Source organism: Staurois parvus, unplaced genomic scaffold (genome assembly GCF_062004578.1).
Source record: "Staurois parvus isolate SC_StPar_1 unplaced genomic scaffold, SC_StPar_1.0 ptg000704l, whole genome shotgun sequence".
NCBI classification, from domain to species: domain Eukaryota; kingdom Metazoa; phylum Chordata; class Amphibia; order Anura; family Ranidae; genus Staurois; species Staurois parvus.
In genome coordinates, this window is record NW_028318500.1 from 8166021 (window position 1) to 8179299 (window position 13279).

The window sequence follows — 13279 nt, forward strand, 5'->3', positions numbered from 1 at the left end:
AATCCCAAGCAGGGCTGTGTGCATCTGACACACCCAGTGTGGCTTGGGCTCACCCCCCACTCACTGCTTACAGGATTTGATTGACGGCAGCAGGATCCAATGGCTCCCACTGCTGCCCCTGTGTGCGAGAGCTGCTGCAGATGGACACAGTACTAGATAGAGATTTGTAGTAAAATAAAAATGTTTACCATAATTAACCTTGTCTGTACTAGGCTGGCAGATCCCATTAGTTGTAAACTAGATTTGCACACTTTGGGGAGATTTTCTAAAACTGGTGCACCCAGAATCTGGTGCAGCTCTAAATGGTAACCAATCCGCTTTTAATTTCAGCTTGTTCAATTAAAATGGAGTTCTACTCACTCTGTAAAAAAAATAAGTCAGCAGCTACAAAAACTGTAGCTGCTGACTTTTAAAACAAAAAACAATCGCTCACCTGTCCCACGATCCTCCGGTGTCCCCGCCGTAGCCAGTTTCACCGGCCGTCCTGTATTCTAGGCACCGGCATCTTCAGTGTGGGCACCCGGCTGTGACAACTTGCGGCTTCACAGCCGGGTGCCCACTGCGCATGCGCGAGTAGCGCTGCGCTTCCTGAATGGCCGTGTAGTCTTCTAGGACCTGTCACGTGTCCCACAAGACTATGGGGAGGGAGGGTAGGAGGATGACTTCCGCTTCCGATCACCTAGGCGATCGCAGCAGAAGTGGGAGCAGGTACCTGTCAATTTCGTAGTACCCTTCCCCCCCTGGGGAGCCAGGGACCAATCTTTAAAGCGGAACTTCCCCTTTTGGGTGGAACTCCACTTTAAGCTTTGATAATAAAACCTAGAAGCTGATTGGTTACAATGCACAGCTGCACCAGATTTTGTATGCTTCGGTTTTATTAAGCCCTCCTCTCTGTTCTAACATGGGGTTATCTGGATGTTGTGTACCTGTATTGTATGTGAATGAGGAGAAACGCTGTGTATTCTTTCATTGTCTGTGGGGACAGATTAAGTTTGCTTTCCCCCTCAGTGGTTCATGATCTCTCCTGCATTAAGTTCCAGGAGGACACGGAACTTAATACAATTAAATGCAAAAATCTATGAAAGTGTTAAAAATATAAATCACAATTTAAACAACAAAAATTTAAAGAACTCTGCTGCGGTTACACTGCGTGCACGCACACACACAAACACACTCAAACACAAAAGCATGAACAGATCACACATATGACATAAACTCCAGTTGTGCAACACATGTTGGGTCCCATCACACACTCTGGAGTGAGAGAAATAATTCTAGGTCCCTCATTTACGAATATTTAAAGGATAAGTTCATAACCTTTTAGACAAAAATAAATGTAAATTTTTTTTGCAGGTAAAAAATGTGCATTTATTATCAGTAGATCGCTGATGCCTTGCAGGTCTCTTGCAGACCTGTCAGAGTATCTGCTTGCCATACGGGATGTACACTCAAGCAGGTATATACTGACAGGAAGCTTCATGGAACTACCACAGCTCTCGCCAGCGCCATGGTAGTTCATTGAAAACTACAAGCCCATAGGCGCTAAGGAGTTTCCCCTTATACCTTGCAGATCACGAAGATTTCTGCCATGCTATCCTTAATGCTTGGAATGATTATGCCCTCCCTAACGCGGAACATGTTACCGACCCTAATTTATTTTGGGAAACGGCCAAGGCAGTTATGAGGGGCAAAATCATATCCTATGTTTCTCGGTATAAGAAACGCTCCTTGTATCAGTTTTGTCAGGCCAGCAATGCCCTTCGGAAAGCCCAATTAGAACTATATCAAAACCGATCCTCGGAAGCGAGACAGACATGGCAGGAGGCCAAGCGGTGTTTCGAGTTGTGGGTAGACCAAAGAGGATCAAAAATTCTTATTGATCTTTACAATTTCACACACATGGGAACAAAGCTGGATAACTTTTAGCTAATCTTTGTCGCGGACCCTTCACCCCTACACATATCATGGCACTCAAAAATACTAGAGGAAATATTACAACCTCTTCACCAGAAATAACATCTTTACTGATGCAATTTTACTAGCAATTATATTCAGAGGAACCGGTGGATATGCATAGGGCGGAGACATTCCTTAAGTCAATTCACATGCCCCGTTTGTCACAGGCCCACTTAGACGCGCTGAATGCCCCTATCTCCTCGGAAGAGATTCTGACCACCATAGGAAACCTTTCCAACAACAAGGCCCCTGGCCCTGATGGCTATTTGCCTGAATTTTACAAATTGACCAAAGAATTTGTATCTCAAACCTTACTCCATGTCTATAACAATATATGGCAGGGCGGACCTTACCTCCCTACGGGATCCACAGCACTTATGAAACTACTGGACAAAAAAAAGCAAATGCCCTACTCTCCCTGGTTCGTACTGTTCTATTTCGCTTATTAACATTGACACTAAAATATTGTCCAGAATTGTCTTCTCTCGTTTCAGATCGGCCTTCTTACATATCCGTAAATTTATCATGGCCCTAGAACATGCTAAACTTCACCCTGACTAAGATACTGCCATCCTCTTCCTCAATGCCGAAAAAGCCTTCGATAATATCAATCTGCAGTGGTTGCTCTTAGTGTTGAGGAAGCTAGGGTTTCAGGGACCAGATAACAAATTTATTCCACTCCATGTACTCATCCCCTACAGCATGCATGGTTACTCAGGGCACTGTTTCAGCCCCCATTCATCTACAAAACGGAACGCAACAAGGATGCCCCCTATCCCCATTGCTGTTCAATCTGGCCATTGAACCTCTCTCCAGGTTACTCAATTCTCATCCCCTTCTGTCAGGGATCAAAATTGGTAATGTCATTATGAGGGCTGCTCTTTTTGCAGACGATATCCTTATCTTCTCTTCAGTGGTCCCCTCCGATCTTCCTATTATTCAAAATCTTTTCTCTACCTTCCAGCTTTGCTCTGGTCTGCGCATCAACGCCACCAAAAGTGAAATCCTCCCGCTAAATTCGTCACGCTCCTGGTCTTGGGCGAAATCTTCCCTACTCCAGGTAGCCTCCCATCACATCACCTATCTGGGCATCAAGATAGAGAGAGAGCTTGCATCACTTTGTCTGAACTCTCCCTCTATTTTTAATCAAATCATTTGAGAATTGGAGGCTTGGACCTCCCTCCCCATTTCACTCTTCAGTAGATGTCATCTTTATAAAATGGTATCCTTTGCGAGACTACTATATCCTCTGCAAATGCTACCTTTATTGCTCAAACATAAGGATGTTCAGACTCTACACAAATCTCTGCTAAAATTTATGTGACGATCCAAACGCTCCCGCATTGCCCTCCGCAAACTATATCTTCCGAAGAGTGATTGGGGAATGGGTCTACCCAATATACGTCTATACAATCTGGCCTGTTTTCTTAGACAAGGGATAGACTTGTTGACTCATAATTCTATATATTCCAACTATACCCTGGAGACAGCCCTGGCCCACCTTTACTTTGTCTGCGATCTTACATGCACCACTTAAAACGATACACACTTGTTTGAAACATAACTCGCTCATCCGACACACTGTGATAGCATGGCGGGAAATCTGTAAGTTGACTGGTGTTCCTTCCAACATCTCTAAACATCTTCCCATACTGGGAAATGCACAGTTCCCTCCAGGACTGACCCATGAAGCCTTCATTTACTGGTCCTCCCAAAGAGTTAACGGATATTGCATCCTTACTAAATCTTAGATCTGGCACTTCACTCATTCACGGAGGTGTCCCAACAGTTTCCCTTACTTCCACATCACATATTTTATTATTTTCAACTGGCAAACTTCATTAAATCGCAGCTAAGAGGAGACAGGCTGGACTTGCACACCCAGTGATTGACAGCGTAATAAAACAGAACTCTATCTCCTCACTGTATCCTCAGCTTTTGCACCACAATTCATCTCCAGGGAACGAATCTCTATTTAAGGGCTGGTCTAAAGACATCCCGGAGTTTGCTGATACTACTAAAATTTTGGAAGGTTACAATATGATCCGTAAACTTATTAATGAGCAATGGAGGGAGACCCAGTTTAAACTTATTCATAGGGCGTTCATACCGGCTATGATGGATGCCTCAATCTTGTCCTAAGCTGTTTGTTCTTGGTGTTGGGTCCCTAAACCCACCCTCTTTCTGTTCTGGACATGTAAACCTATTCAGACTTACTGGAACCAAATTATCCACTATATACTTGGAATTACTAAAACAAACATACCTAATGACCTGCTGATTTGTCTATTCAGTGTTACTGCATCCATGGCAACAAATGCACCTTGTGCGGGACAGCCTAGGTCTCTGCTCCATGAATACATTTGTGTCTTTTAACTGCCAGGAGCGTTCTATTGAGGGCCTGGATCTCCCCTCAAAGTCCAACCCTAGCGTCTGTTGAAGACCTGAAATCACTTCTGTACCTGGAAAAATTGTATGCTCTGGTACAGAATTTCGGGCCCACTAAACAATTTTTCACGCGCTGGAGGGCATTTATCGAACATACTTTTTTGCTGAGTGAAATTTGGCACCTTATGACCACATTTCAGTTTACTGCTTGGTATGCCAAGTTCAATCTGGCCAACACCCTGGGCAAACTTGGAGTACCTGACTCTCTTCCTGCTGTGGGGAATGACCCCCACCCGAGGGGATACTCACTACACCCATCTGGTTAAAAAAAAAAAATTTTTTTTTTTTGGGTGTGTCAGGGATTGACCTCCCACCTGTAAATACGCCTCAGTACTTTCTTTCCCCTTTCCCCCAGGTGCTATCTCAAGGCCCAGCCTGCATGCTATATAGTGACCTGTATGAACCTGTTCCATATGTGAGATTGTTCTGTTAATTCCTATTACCTAATGCCTCGCATGTGATTACTTAGGACGGAAGGGGGGTTTCTAGTCCATAAATCCGACATTCCCTACATGTTTTCTACCAAACCCGGATGATAACATGTATTGAATTGTCTAGTAAGCAACCCTATATAATAGTCCTTTGATTTGTTACTATTGTAAGACCAATTTTCATTTGGCATTATACCTTTTAAGCATGTTATTCGTGGTTTTTGTATTCACAACTCTGGAAGATGTCATTTCAAGTCCAGTTGATTGATTGTTTTTGATAAAAGTTTATATTTGGAAATGTGAAAATATGAATAAAGATTATTGAAAAAAAAAAAAAAAAAGACGAAACATTTAATATGTTCCCAAAGTGACATTGATAAGTTTAGTTACCATAATTCTTTCACTATTTCATGGGCACACAGCGTTGAGACACCTTTAGTATCTATTCAACACAACCTCCTCTTTTTATTTTGTACATTAAAATTTTAGTAAAAATATAAATCGTGGATTTTTAGATTTGATAAATGATTGCGCAAATGTTGTAAAACATTTCAACTGCCATCTTTTCATTTTACAGGGCCTCATGTTTTCAAAAAATATATAATATTCTGGGGGTTTTAAATACATTTCTACCCAAAAATGCAGATTTTAAAATGTAAAAAAAATTAAAAATTTTCTCCACAGTGGATGTGGTTAAATTGTCTTAATTAGGTGTTCATGTAGGTCCCATATATGTTGCTTACCATTGCAGTTTTGTGAGCACTGTTCTTCCCTGGATTTTTATATTGCAGATGCATTGCTTGCTGACCTGGAATCTACCACATCTCATATTTCCAAGCGGCCTGTCTTCTTATCTGAGGAGACCCCATATTCCTATCCCAGTGGGTGTCATACCTACCAAGAAATTTCTGTTCCAGCTGCACCCACGAGCGAGTCCCTCAATGGCACAGTCCATGCAGACCCTTTGGATTCCTGGACCAGCAGCTCCAATAAATATTCACATCAGCAGGTAAATATTAAGTTATTTATTTATATATATATGTATGTGTGTGTGTTTTATATAATTTTTTTAAAATAGCATGTCATACTTGCCTGCTCTGTGCAATGGTTTTGCATAGAGCAGCCCTGATTTTCCTCTTCTTGGGTCCCCCTCCAGCACTCCAGGCCCCTTTCCCCCTGCTGAGTGCCTACAGAACAAGCTGCTTGCTCTGGGGGCACTCCTGTATATTTTGCTCCCGAGCTGCCTCTGTCTGAGACGCACAGAGGGTGGCTCAGCCCCGCCCCCTACTCCCTCTTCACTCACATTGAGAATGCATAAAAGTAAAAAAACCTTCAGGCTTTAGAACCACTTTAAGTGAAAGGCTTTGAAGCAGACTTTAAGCTGTCTTTCATATCATAAGAGGGTATCAGAATCTACACACGGTTATTTAAAAAATCGAGTAAAATATGTTGGGACTCATGATAGTTATATATTGTTTGAAGGAAGTCTGATTAACAAAGTAATCAGATGATCGTGGTTACCATATCTAACTAGTTCAGCATTTTGGACATGCATAAGACGTTCAAAATGTTAACAGATTAAAGAATAACCTTTACGGCTGTATTAGCAGCTGCAAGCTTGTTTCAGCATTGTGCAGCTGGCTCAGGACTATTCCATAAAATGTCCTGGGCAGCTGTGGAGCCACCCGATCACTGAAATGAAAAAAAATTGCTCTAGAAAAGTATTTTGTAAATATATTCCATATAACAAATATCCCTACCAAATGGGGAAACCCAATTATGTACCTCCAGTAGTTAAAAATTCAGACTATGCTAAACATATAGCTGTCGCTGACAATAACATAGGCTTGAGTACGTGTATTTTATACATCTAGATAATTCTTGCAGTAGTAATGTATAGCAGTTAAACACATTTTTATCCTAGAAGTCCATTTGTTCTCATATGCTGTGTTATCTCAAGCAGTGTGTCATCAGTCCTGCCTAGCTTATTTCTGTGAACTATAGAACTTCTCCCTCCCATAGCATGGCGGTGGGGGTTGTTTTGTAATTCCTGTCATGTGGTGACAACCCTGCTTCTCCATTGATAAAGTACAGTGAGTTAGTGTTGTCACCTAGGACAGGATGTGTGTGATTAGCAGGTTCACCGGGTCAATATAAAGGCAAAAAACCTGTACAAATTAAACTAATGCAGCCAAGACCTCTAAAAGCTGCTGCAATATGTTGTATGTTTTTTTTTCTTCTTGAATTTAGATCCACCAAACACAAAAAATGTTCGTGTAATGTGTAAATCCAATTTAGAGCCCCCTCTAGTGGTTAATCTGTAAATCTTTATATTGAAAGGACTAAACCTGAGAGTTGGCAGATATAGATTTATGGTAGAAGAGACTGTATATGCCTGTTTTTCTATGACTTTTTTTTCTCTCGTGCCTACTACCGTTTTTTTTTTTTTTTTTTTTTTTTCTGACAGCTGTGCGTACACAGCTTGATGTACAATCCAGCTTCTGTACTGTGTAAATGCAGGGTACTTGGATGAATGAACTCCAGTGCTCAGAAGTTGCATCCTATCCCAGCTGAACAAGATGGCCAAAGACTGCTGAACACAGTAACAGAGTAGATTGTGGGCATTATTATTATTATACAGGATTTATATAGCGCCAACAGTTTGCACAGCGCTTTACAATATAAGGGAGACAATACAATTACAATACGTTTCAGTACAGAAGGAATAGGAGGGCCCTGCTCGTGGAGCTTACAATCTAAAGAGTAGATTGTGGGCATTGCAGCGTTTTTTTAGATACACCACTTAGATGAGCCTAAACCTTGGTCATTTTTACTGTTCTAGTATCTGAGATATAAGAAGCCAAGGGCTGACTCCAGGCTTCACCAATATCAAAAATAACACTTTTGAATGTGCATCCCCTTGAACCTAATGCTACCTTGCTCCCAGCGCATTGCATGCGCTTGTCCTATCCCTGAAGGCCAACAGACTGAAAACAAGTGGGTGGAGTGTGTCTTAGGTTGGGCACTCTTTGAATCAGCTAGAGACCGATCTTGTCCACTCCTCTGTAGGTGGATGAAAGAGCAGGCCTTTTGTTATAGGAGAGGCTGTCAAAACTGCATACATGTGCAGGCTGACCATTTCCAGATGCCAATTTAGCACTTTAGGTTATAGAGCCAATGCAGCCACAAGTGGTGGTTTAGGTATTTTAGTTGTAGCTAGAGCCTTAGAGGATGAGTCAGTTTCTGACTTATATTCCTTTGAGATTTTTCTGCATTACTTCCTATCCTGTCCAACTTTGCATGTTTCAGCACCTATTGTTGTATTCTTCATAATACAAATTAAATGTTCTATACAACGTGGAGAATGGGAACCCCTCATAATGACCACAGCAGATATGCAGACCCAGGAACTCAAATGTAAAGATCTGCACACACGGGCTGAATATCGGATGGTATCGGCCGGTTCAATAGAAACTGGCCGACATTCAGCCTGTGTGTACAGCAGCTGGTCTGACAGAAGCCAGCGGAACATCCGCCTTCTGTCAAAGGGGCATGACCAGAAAAGGTCATCTGATCGGCATCCGATCAGCTCTCTCAGCCATTGGCTGAGACCGCTGACCGCCGTGTTCTGTCAGGTGGGCTGTCCCATTGTCAGAACACAATAGCTCAGTGGGGAGGTTGCTGTACTAACCTCGGATTTTTAGCACAGGATCTCCTCTTGAGCGCTTCAGCTTTTTTTTTTTTTTTCTGTTCAGCTCACAAAAACAAACAAAACAATAGTGTGTACTAAGCTTTAGAGTCCTGAGAAATATATAAATTGTCAGGTTGGTTAACTCTCCAGCATCCACCAAAACCTGAACTATCAGTTTTGGGTGGGCTGACTGTTAATTGTACAGCTATCCTTTTAGATTTGAGTCTGTTTTCTGTGTGGTCAGAACTGTTCCGTTAACTTGAGAAAGTGTTGTAGTGACTGTCAGTTTACATACCTACATACGTAGTGAGGACATTTGACTGGCCCCATGTACATGCTGTAATTATTAAACACTAGAACAATGTTTTTCAAACATTGTGCCACATTAAATAGTGTATTTACATCAGAGACTGTTTGCCCATTAGGGGCCCTTTTACAAAAACATTGTCACTTTAAATTATTTTAATGATTACTTGGCTGTTTTCCCCTTTCCATAAATGTTTTTTTTCACTTCCAATGTCCCTCTGAGCTTACTTGAAAATCTGACTACTCCAGGAAGTGGCCATTCTCTAATACAGTAAAAATAGAGGGTTGGATGAGTAAATAAAAATGAGGGATATTGTAAATTTTAATTACAATTCACCTGGCACATAGTATTGACTGTGTAAGGCACTCCAGGGTGACAGGAGTTGGAGAAGATGATAGGATGGTATGTAAAATGGATAAGAGAATGGTGGAATGAGCTGATGGGAGTGGAGAGTGATAGGAAAGAGGAACATGCTGTTGTAAAGGAAAGATGGAGCTGTCAGGAGGCAGAGATACTCCACAGAGCGGAGAGCATAATTATAAGAGCAGAAGGGTTGCTGGTGAAATGGGAAAAGGGGGATCATGGTGAAAAAAAGATATTCTCTTCAGGGATGGGAGAAGGGGGCAGCAAGGCATTGCTGTAACAGTAGTGTTACCTTTGCTGTGCAGTCCACAGAGCTCTCCTTCCCCACAAGGCATCATCTAGCTTTTTGTCAGAGCTCCATCCCTAATCAGCACAACCAGACCCTCAGCGCCCAGGAGGAGGAGCGGCTGTAACTCAGTTGTTGGATTTTCAGTTTCATGGTTGTGGTGCTAGGATGGGAATCTGGGATGGAGGTGTGTAACCATGCAATGGGGTCAGAAGAGCTAATTTGAATTGGTCATGGGGTAAAGCTAAGGTGAGTGATTGAGGTGGCACACAACTCAACAGCAGAGGAGCTCTCAAAGAGTCAAATTAATGTCATTCGCGCTGGATTAATGTTATGCATTTCCATATTGCAGTCAGACCAGCCGCCAGCACCATAACGACCAATGATGCCCACCCCATGGAAACACATGACACTGTAAAGCACCACTAATAATTTTTTTTTCTGCACTTCCTGAATGTGCTGGCGAGTAGACTTGAAAGGGGGGGGGGGGGGGTATTCCCAGGTTGGGATCTGCTGCTATATAAAGTTTTTCTTGAGTGACAGCTCTGAGTCTCCCATCCAAGATGGCAGTGCTTAGCAGCAGTCTTGGGACTTTGGATGTCTACATAAGGGAGAAACATGCTTAAAACAAATGAAATGCACATATAATTTTGTGGCAGGGTTTTTGTCTTTTAAATGAATAGTTGACAACAGTGATTCTAGAGAGACATTCTCTTTAATTGTTGAACTAAGTTGAAATATCTACTTATTGAGTTTAGTCTCAAATCTTAAAAACTAGTAGCTAACTGCTTTTACCCTTCTGACACCCTTATTATTTTTCCCCCAGAATCCCCTTCACAATTCTTCAACGCTGAAGGAGAGTGTTATCTCCCCTTCTGCTGGAGAAGAGGAGCATGTGTACAGGTAAGCATTATTGGATAGCTTTGTAATGTTCTCCCACTGTCTGTGCCCCTGCTTGATATGGTCTGCTTTTGTTCTTGGGGCAGCTTTCCTAATAAGCAGCGATCTGCAGAACCATCTCCCACTATCATAAGCACGTCTCTGGGCAGCAATCTGTCAGAGCTGGATCGTCTACTCCTGGAATTAAATGCCGTGCAGCAAGGACCTCCAAGTAGTATATCATCAGGTGAGACACAAGTGTACATTGATGCTGTGTACCACTTGGGCAGCTTTTGCTTAACTTGAAAGAAAAGTTTCTCTGCATAGTTTTTACATATTGCAAATTGGATCATAAAACTTTTTTTTGGCTTTGGTTACAAGTGCACTAAGCCCCATACAGTTTGAGGAGCCTTTTTTTTTTTTTTTTAAATCTTTTGGAGTCACGCTGAGCTGCACTCAGGCAGCCCATATGTGTAATTGGAAAATTACACAGAACACAGACAGTGTACGCTCAAGGCTGTGTAGCAGTCTTGTCAAACTCAGTTGTGTGGGTGAGTCCCTAAAGCTGCTGTGTCCCCATTTACTCATTTAGGCTGCTTGCACACAATTTGCGCTACTCTTGGGCCAATAATTTTAGTCACTGCATTTTAGCATCTGTGCATGTAGTTGTACAGGAATATGATTTCAGGTTTTAATCCTGTCCTCAAGCAGAAAAATAAATGTTTTGCATCAGTCAGTAATTCTTGGAGACATTTTTTTTTTTATTTACAGATGACCTGAACAGAAACATCTCTCAGCCCTTGGCTCCTCCTGTCACCAGTGTGTCTGGTAACTCTGCTATTAAGATTGGGCAAGCCTCAAAGGAAAAGCCTAAACGAAATGGAGCACGGGGAATAGAGGATGTCCGTCCAAGTGTGGAAAGCCTTCTAGATGAACTTGAAAGCTCTGTACCTAGTCCAGTGTAAGTACTACTGCTTTAAGATTAGTTTTTGCCACTCTTTGAATCTGTATTCTGCTCATTAATATAATTCCCATACAGCCCATGCAATTACTGTGAGTCAAGGAGAGATAAGCAATCCTCAGAGGGTCAGTCCCAATGAGCAGCAAACTCGAATCTCTGCCTCTTCTGCAACACGTGAACTGGATGAACTCATGGCATCACTTTCTGATTTTAAGGTATATTTCTAAAATAACTTTTCATGGAGTCCTCTGTCCCCTCCGTCTCCCCTCCCTCTCCCTCTCCCCTCCCTCTCCCCCTCCCCTCCCTCTCCCTCTCCCCCTCCCTCCCTCCCTCTCCCCTCCCTCTCCCTCTCCCCCATCTCCCTCTCCCCTCCCCTCCCTCCCTCTCCCTCTCCCCTCCCCTCTCCCTCTCCCCTCCCTCTCCCCTCCCTCTCCCCTCCCCTCCCTCCCTCTCCCTCCCCTCCCTCTCCCCTCCTCTCCCCTCCCTCTCCCTTCCCTCTCCCTCCCTCTCCCTTCCCTCTCCCTTCCCTCTCCCTCTCCCCTCCCTCTCCCCTCCCTTCCCTCTCCCTCCCTCTCCCTCTCCCCTCCCTCTCCCTCTCCCCTCCCTCTCCCCTCCCTCTCCCCCTCCCTCTCCCCCTCCCTCTCCCCCTCCCTCTCCCCCTCCCTCTCCCCCTCCCTCTCCCCCTCCCTCTCCCCCTCCCTCTCCCCCTCCCTCTCCCCCTCCCTCCCTCCCCTCCCTCTCCTCTCCCCCTCCCCTCCCTCTCCTCTCCCCCTCCCCTCCCTCTCCTCTCCCCCTCCCTCCCTCTCCTCTCCCCCTCCCCTCCCTCTCCTCTCCCCCTCCCCTCCCCCTCCCCCTCCCCCTCCCCTCCCCCTCCCCCTCCCCCTCCCCTCCCTCTCTCTCCTCTCCCTCTCTCTCTCCCCCCCTCTCTCCTCTCCCTCTCTCTCTCCCCCCCTCTCTCTCCTCTCCCTCTCTCTCTCCCCCCCTCTCTCTCCTCTCCCTCTCTCTCTCCCCCCCCCCTCTCTCTCCTCTCCCTCTCTCTCTCCCCCTCTCCCCCTCTCTCTCCCCCTCTCTCTCCCCCTCTCTCTCCCTCCCCCCTCCCCCTCTCTCTCCCTCCCCCTCTCTCTCCCTCCCCCCTCTCTCCCTCCCCCCTCTCTCCCTCCCCCCTCTCTCCCTCCCCCCTCTCTCCCCTCCCCCCTCTCTCTCCCTCCCCCCTCTCTCCCCCTCCCCCCCTCTCCCCCTCCCCCTCTCCCTCTCTCCCCCTCTCTCCCCCTCCCCCTCTCTCCCCCTCCCCTCCCCCTCTCTCCCCCTCCCCCTCTCTCCCCCTCTCTCCCCCTCTCCCTCCCCCCTCCTCTCTCCCCCCTCTCTCCTCTCCCCCCCTCTCTCCCCCTCTCTCCTCTCCCCCCCTCTCTCCTCTCCCCCCCTCTCTCCTCTCCCCCCCTCTCCCCCTTTCTCTCCCCCTCTCTCCCCTCCCCCCCTCTCTCCCCTCCCCCCTCTCTCCCCCCTCCTCTCTCTCCCCCCCTCTCGCTCTCTCCCCTCTCCCTTTCGCTCTCTCCCTCCTCCTCCCCCAAGCAACATTGACTGTCTTTTATCCCTTCTGTTACTAGCATTGGTAAATAGATAGGAAGGTACATTATATTTACCTTTGTTAATCACTTGACCTCCGGAAGACTTATCTCCCTTCATGGACAGACCATTTTTTTGCAATGCAGCGCTGTTACTTTGACAATTGCGCAGCCATGCAATGCAGCACATAAATGAAATTTTGTCATTTTTTCTTTCCCCACAAATAGCTTTCTTTAGTGGTATTTGATCACCTTGAATACACAAAATAACACCAACATTAAAAAAAAAAAAAATTAAAAAAAAAGAAAATAAATTAATAAAGAGTATTTAATAGAATACAGAAAATCTAATTTCTTCAAAAATGTATTCGGCTACAAAAAAAAAAAATTTAAGC

General features: G+C 44.7%; 1 protein-coding gene across 1 annotated transcript in view; it reads left to right on the forward strand.

The window, feature by feature from the left end:
* Nucleotides 1-11341, forward strand: part of LOC149446005 (paxillin-like) — a 67017-nt gene extending 55676 nt beyond the window's left edge. Inside the window, exons 2-5 of the mRNA XM_089653163.1 lie at nt 5627-5844; nt 10309-10385; nt 10469-10608; nt 11133-11341. Coding sequence (XP_089509289.1) covers nt 5627-5844; nt 10309-10385; nt 10469-10608; nt 11133-11326 — 629 coding nt within the window. The 3' untranslated portion in view covers nt 11327-11341. The remainder of the gene's footprint in view (nt 1-5626; nt 5845-10308; nt 10386-10468; nt 10609-11132) is intronic.
* The last annotated feature ends 1938 nt before the right edge of the window (nt 11342-13279 follow it).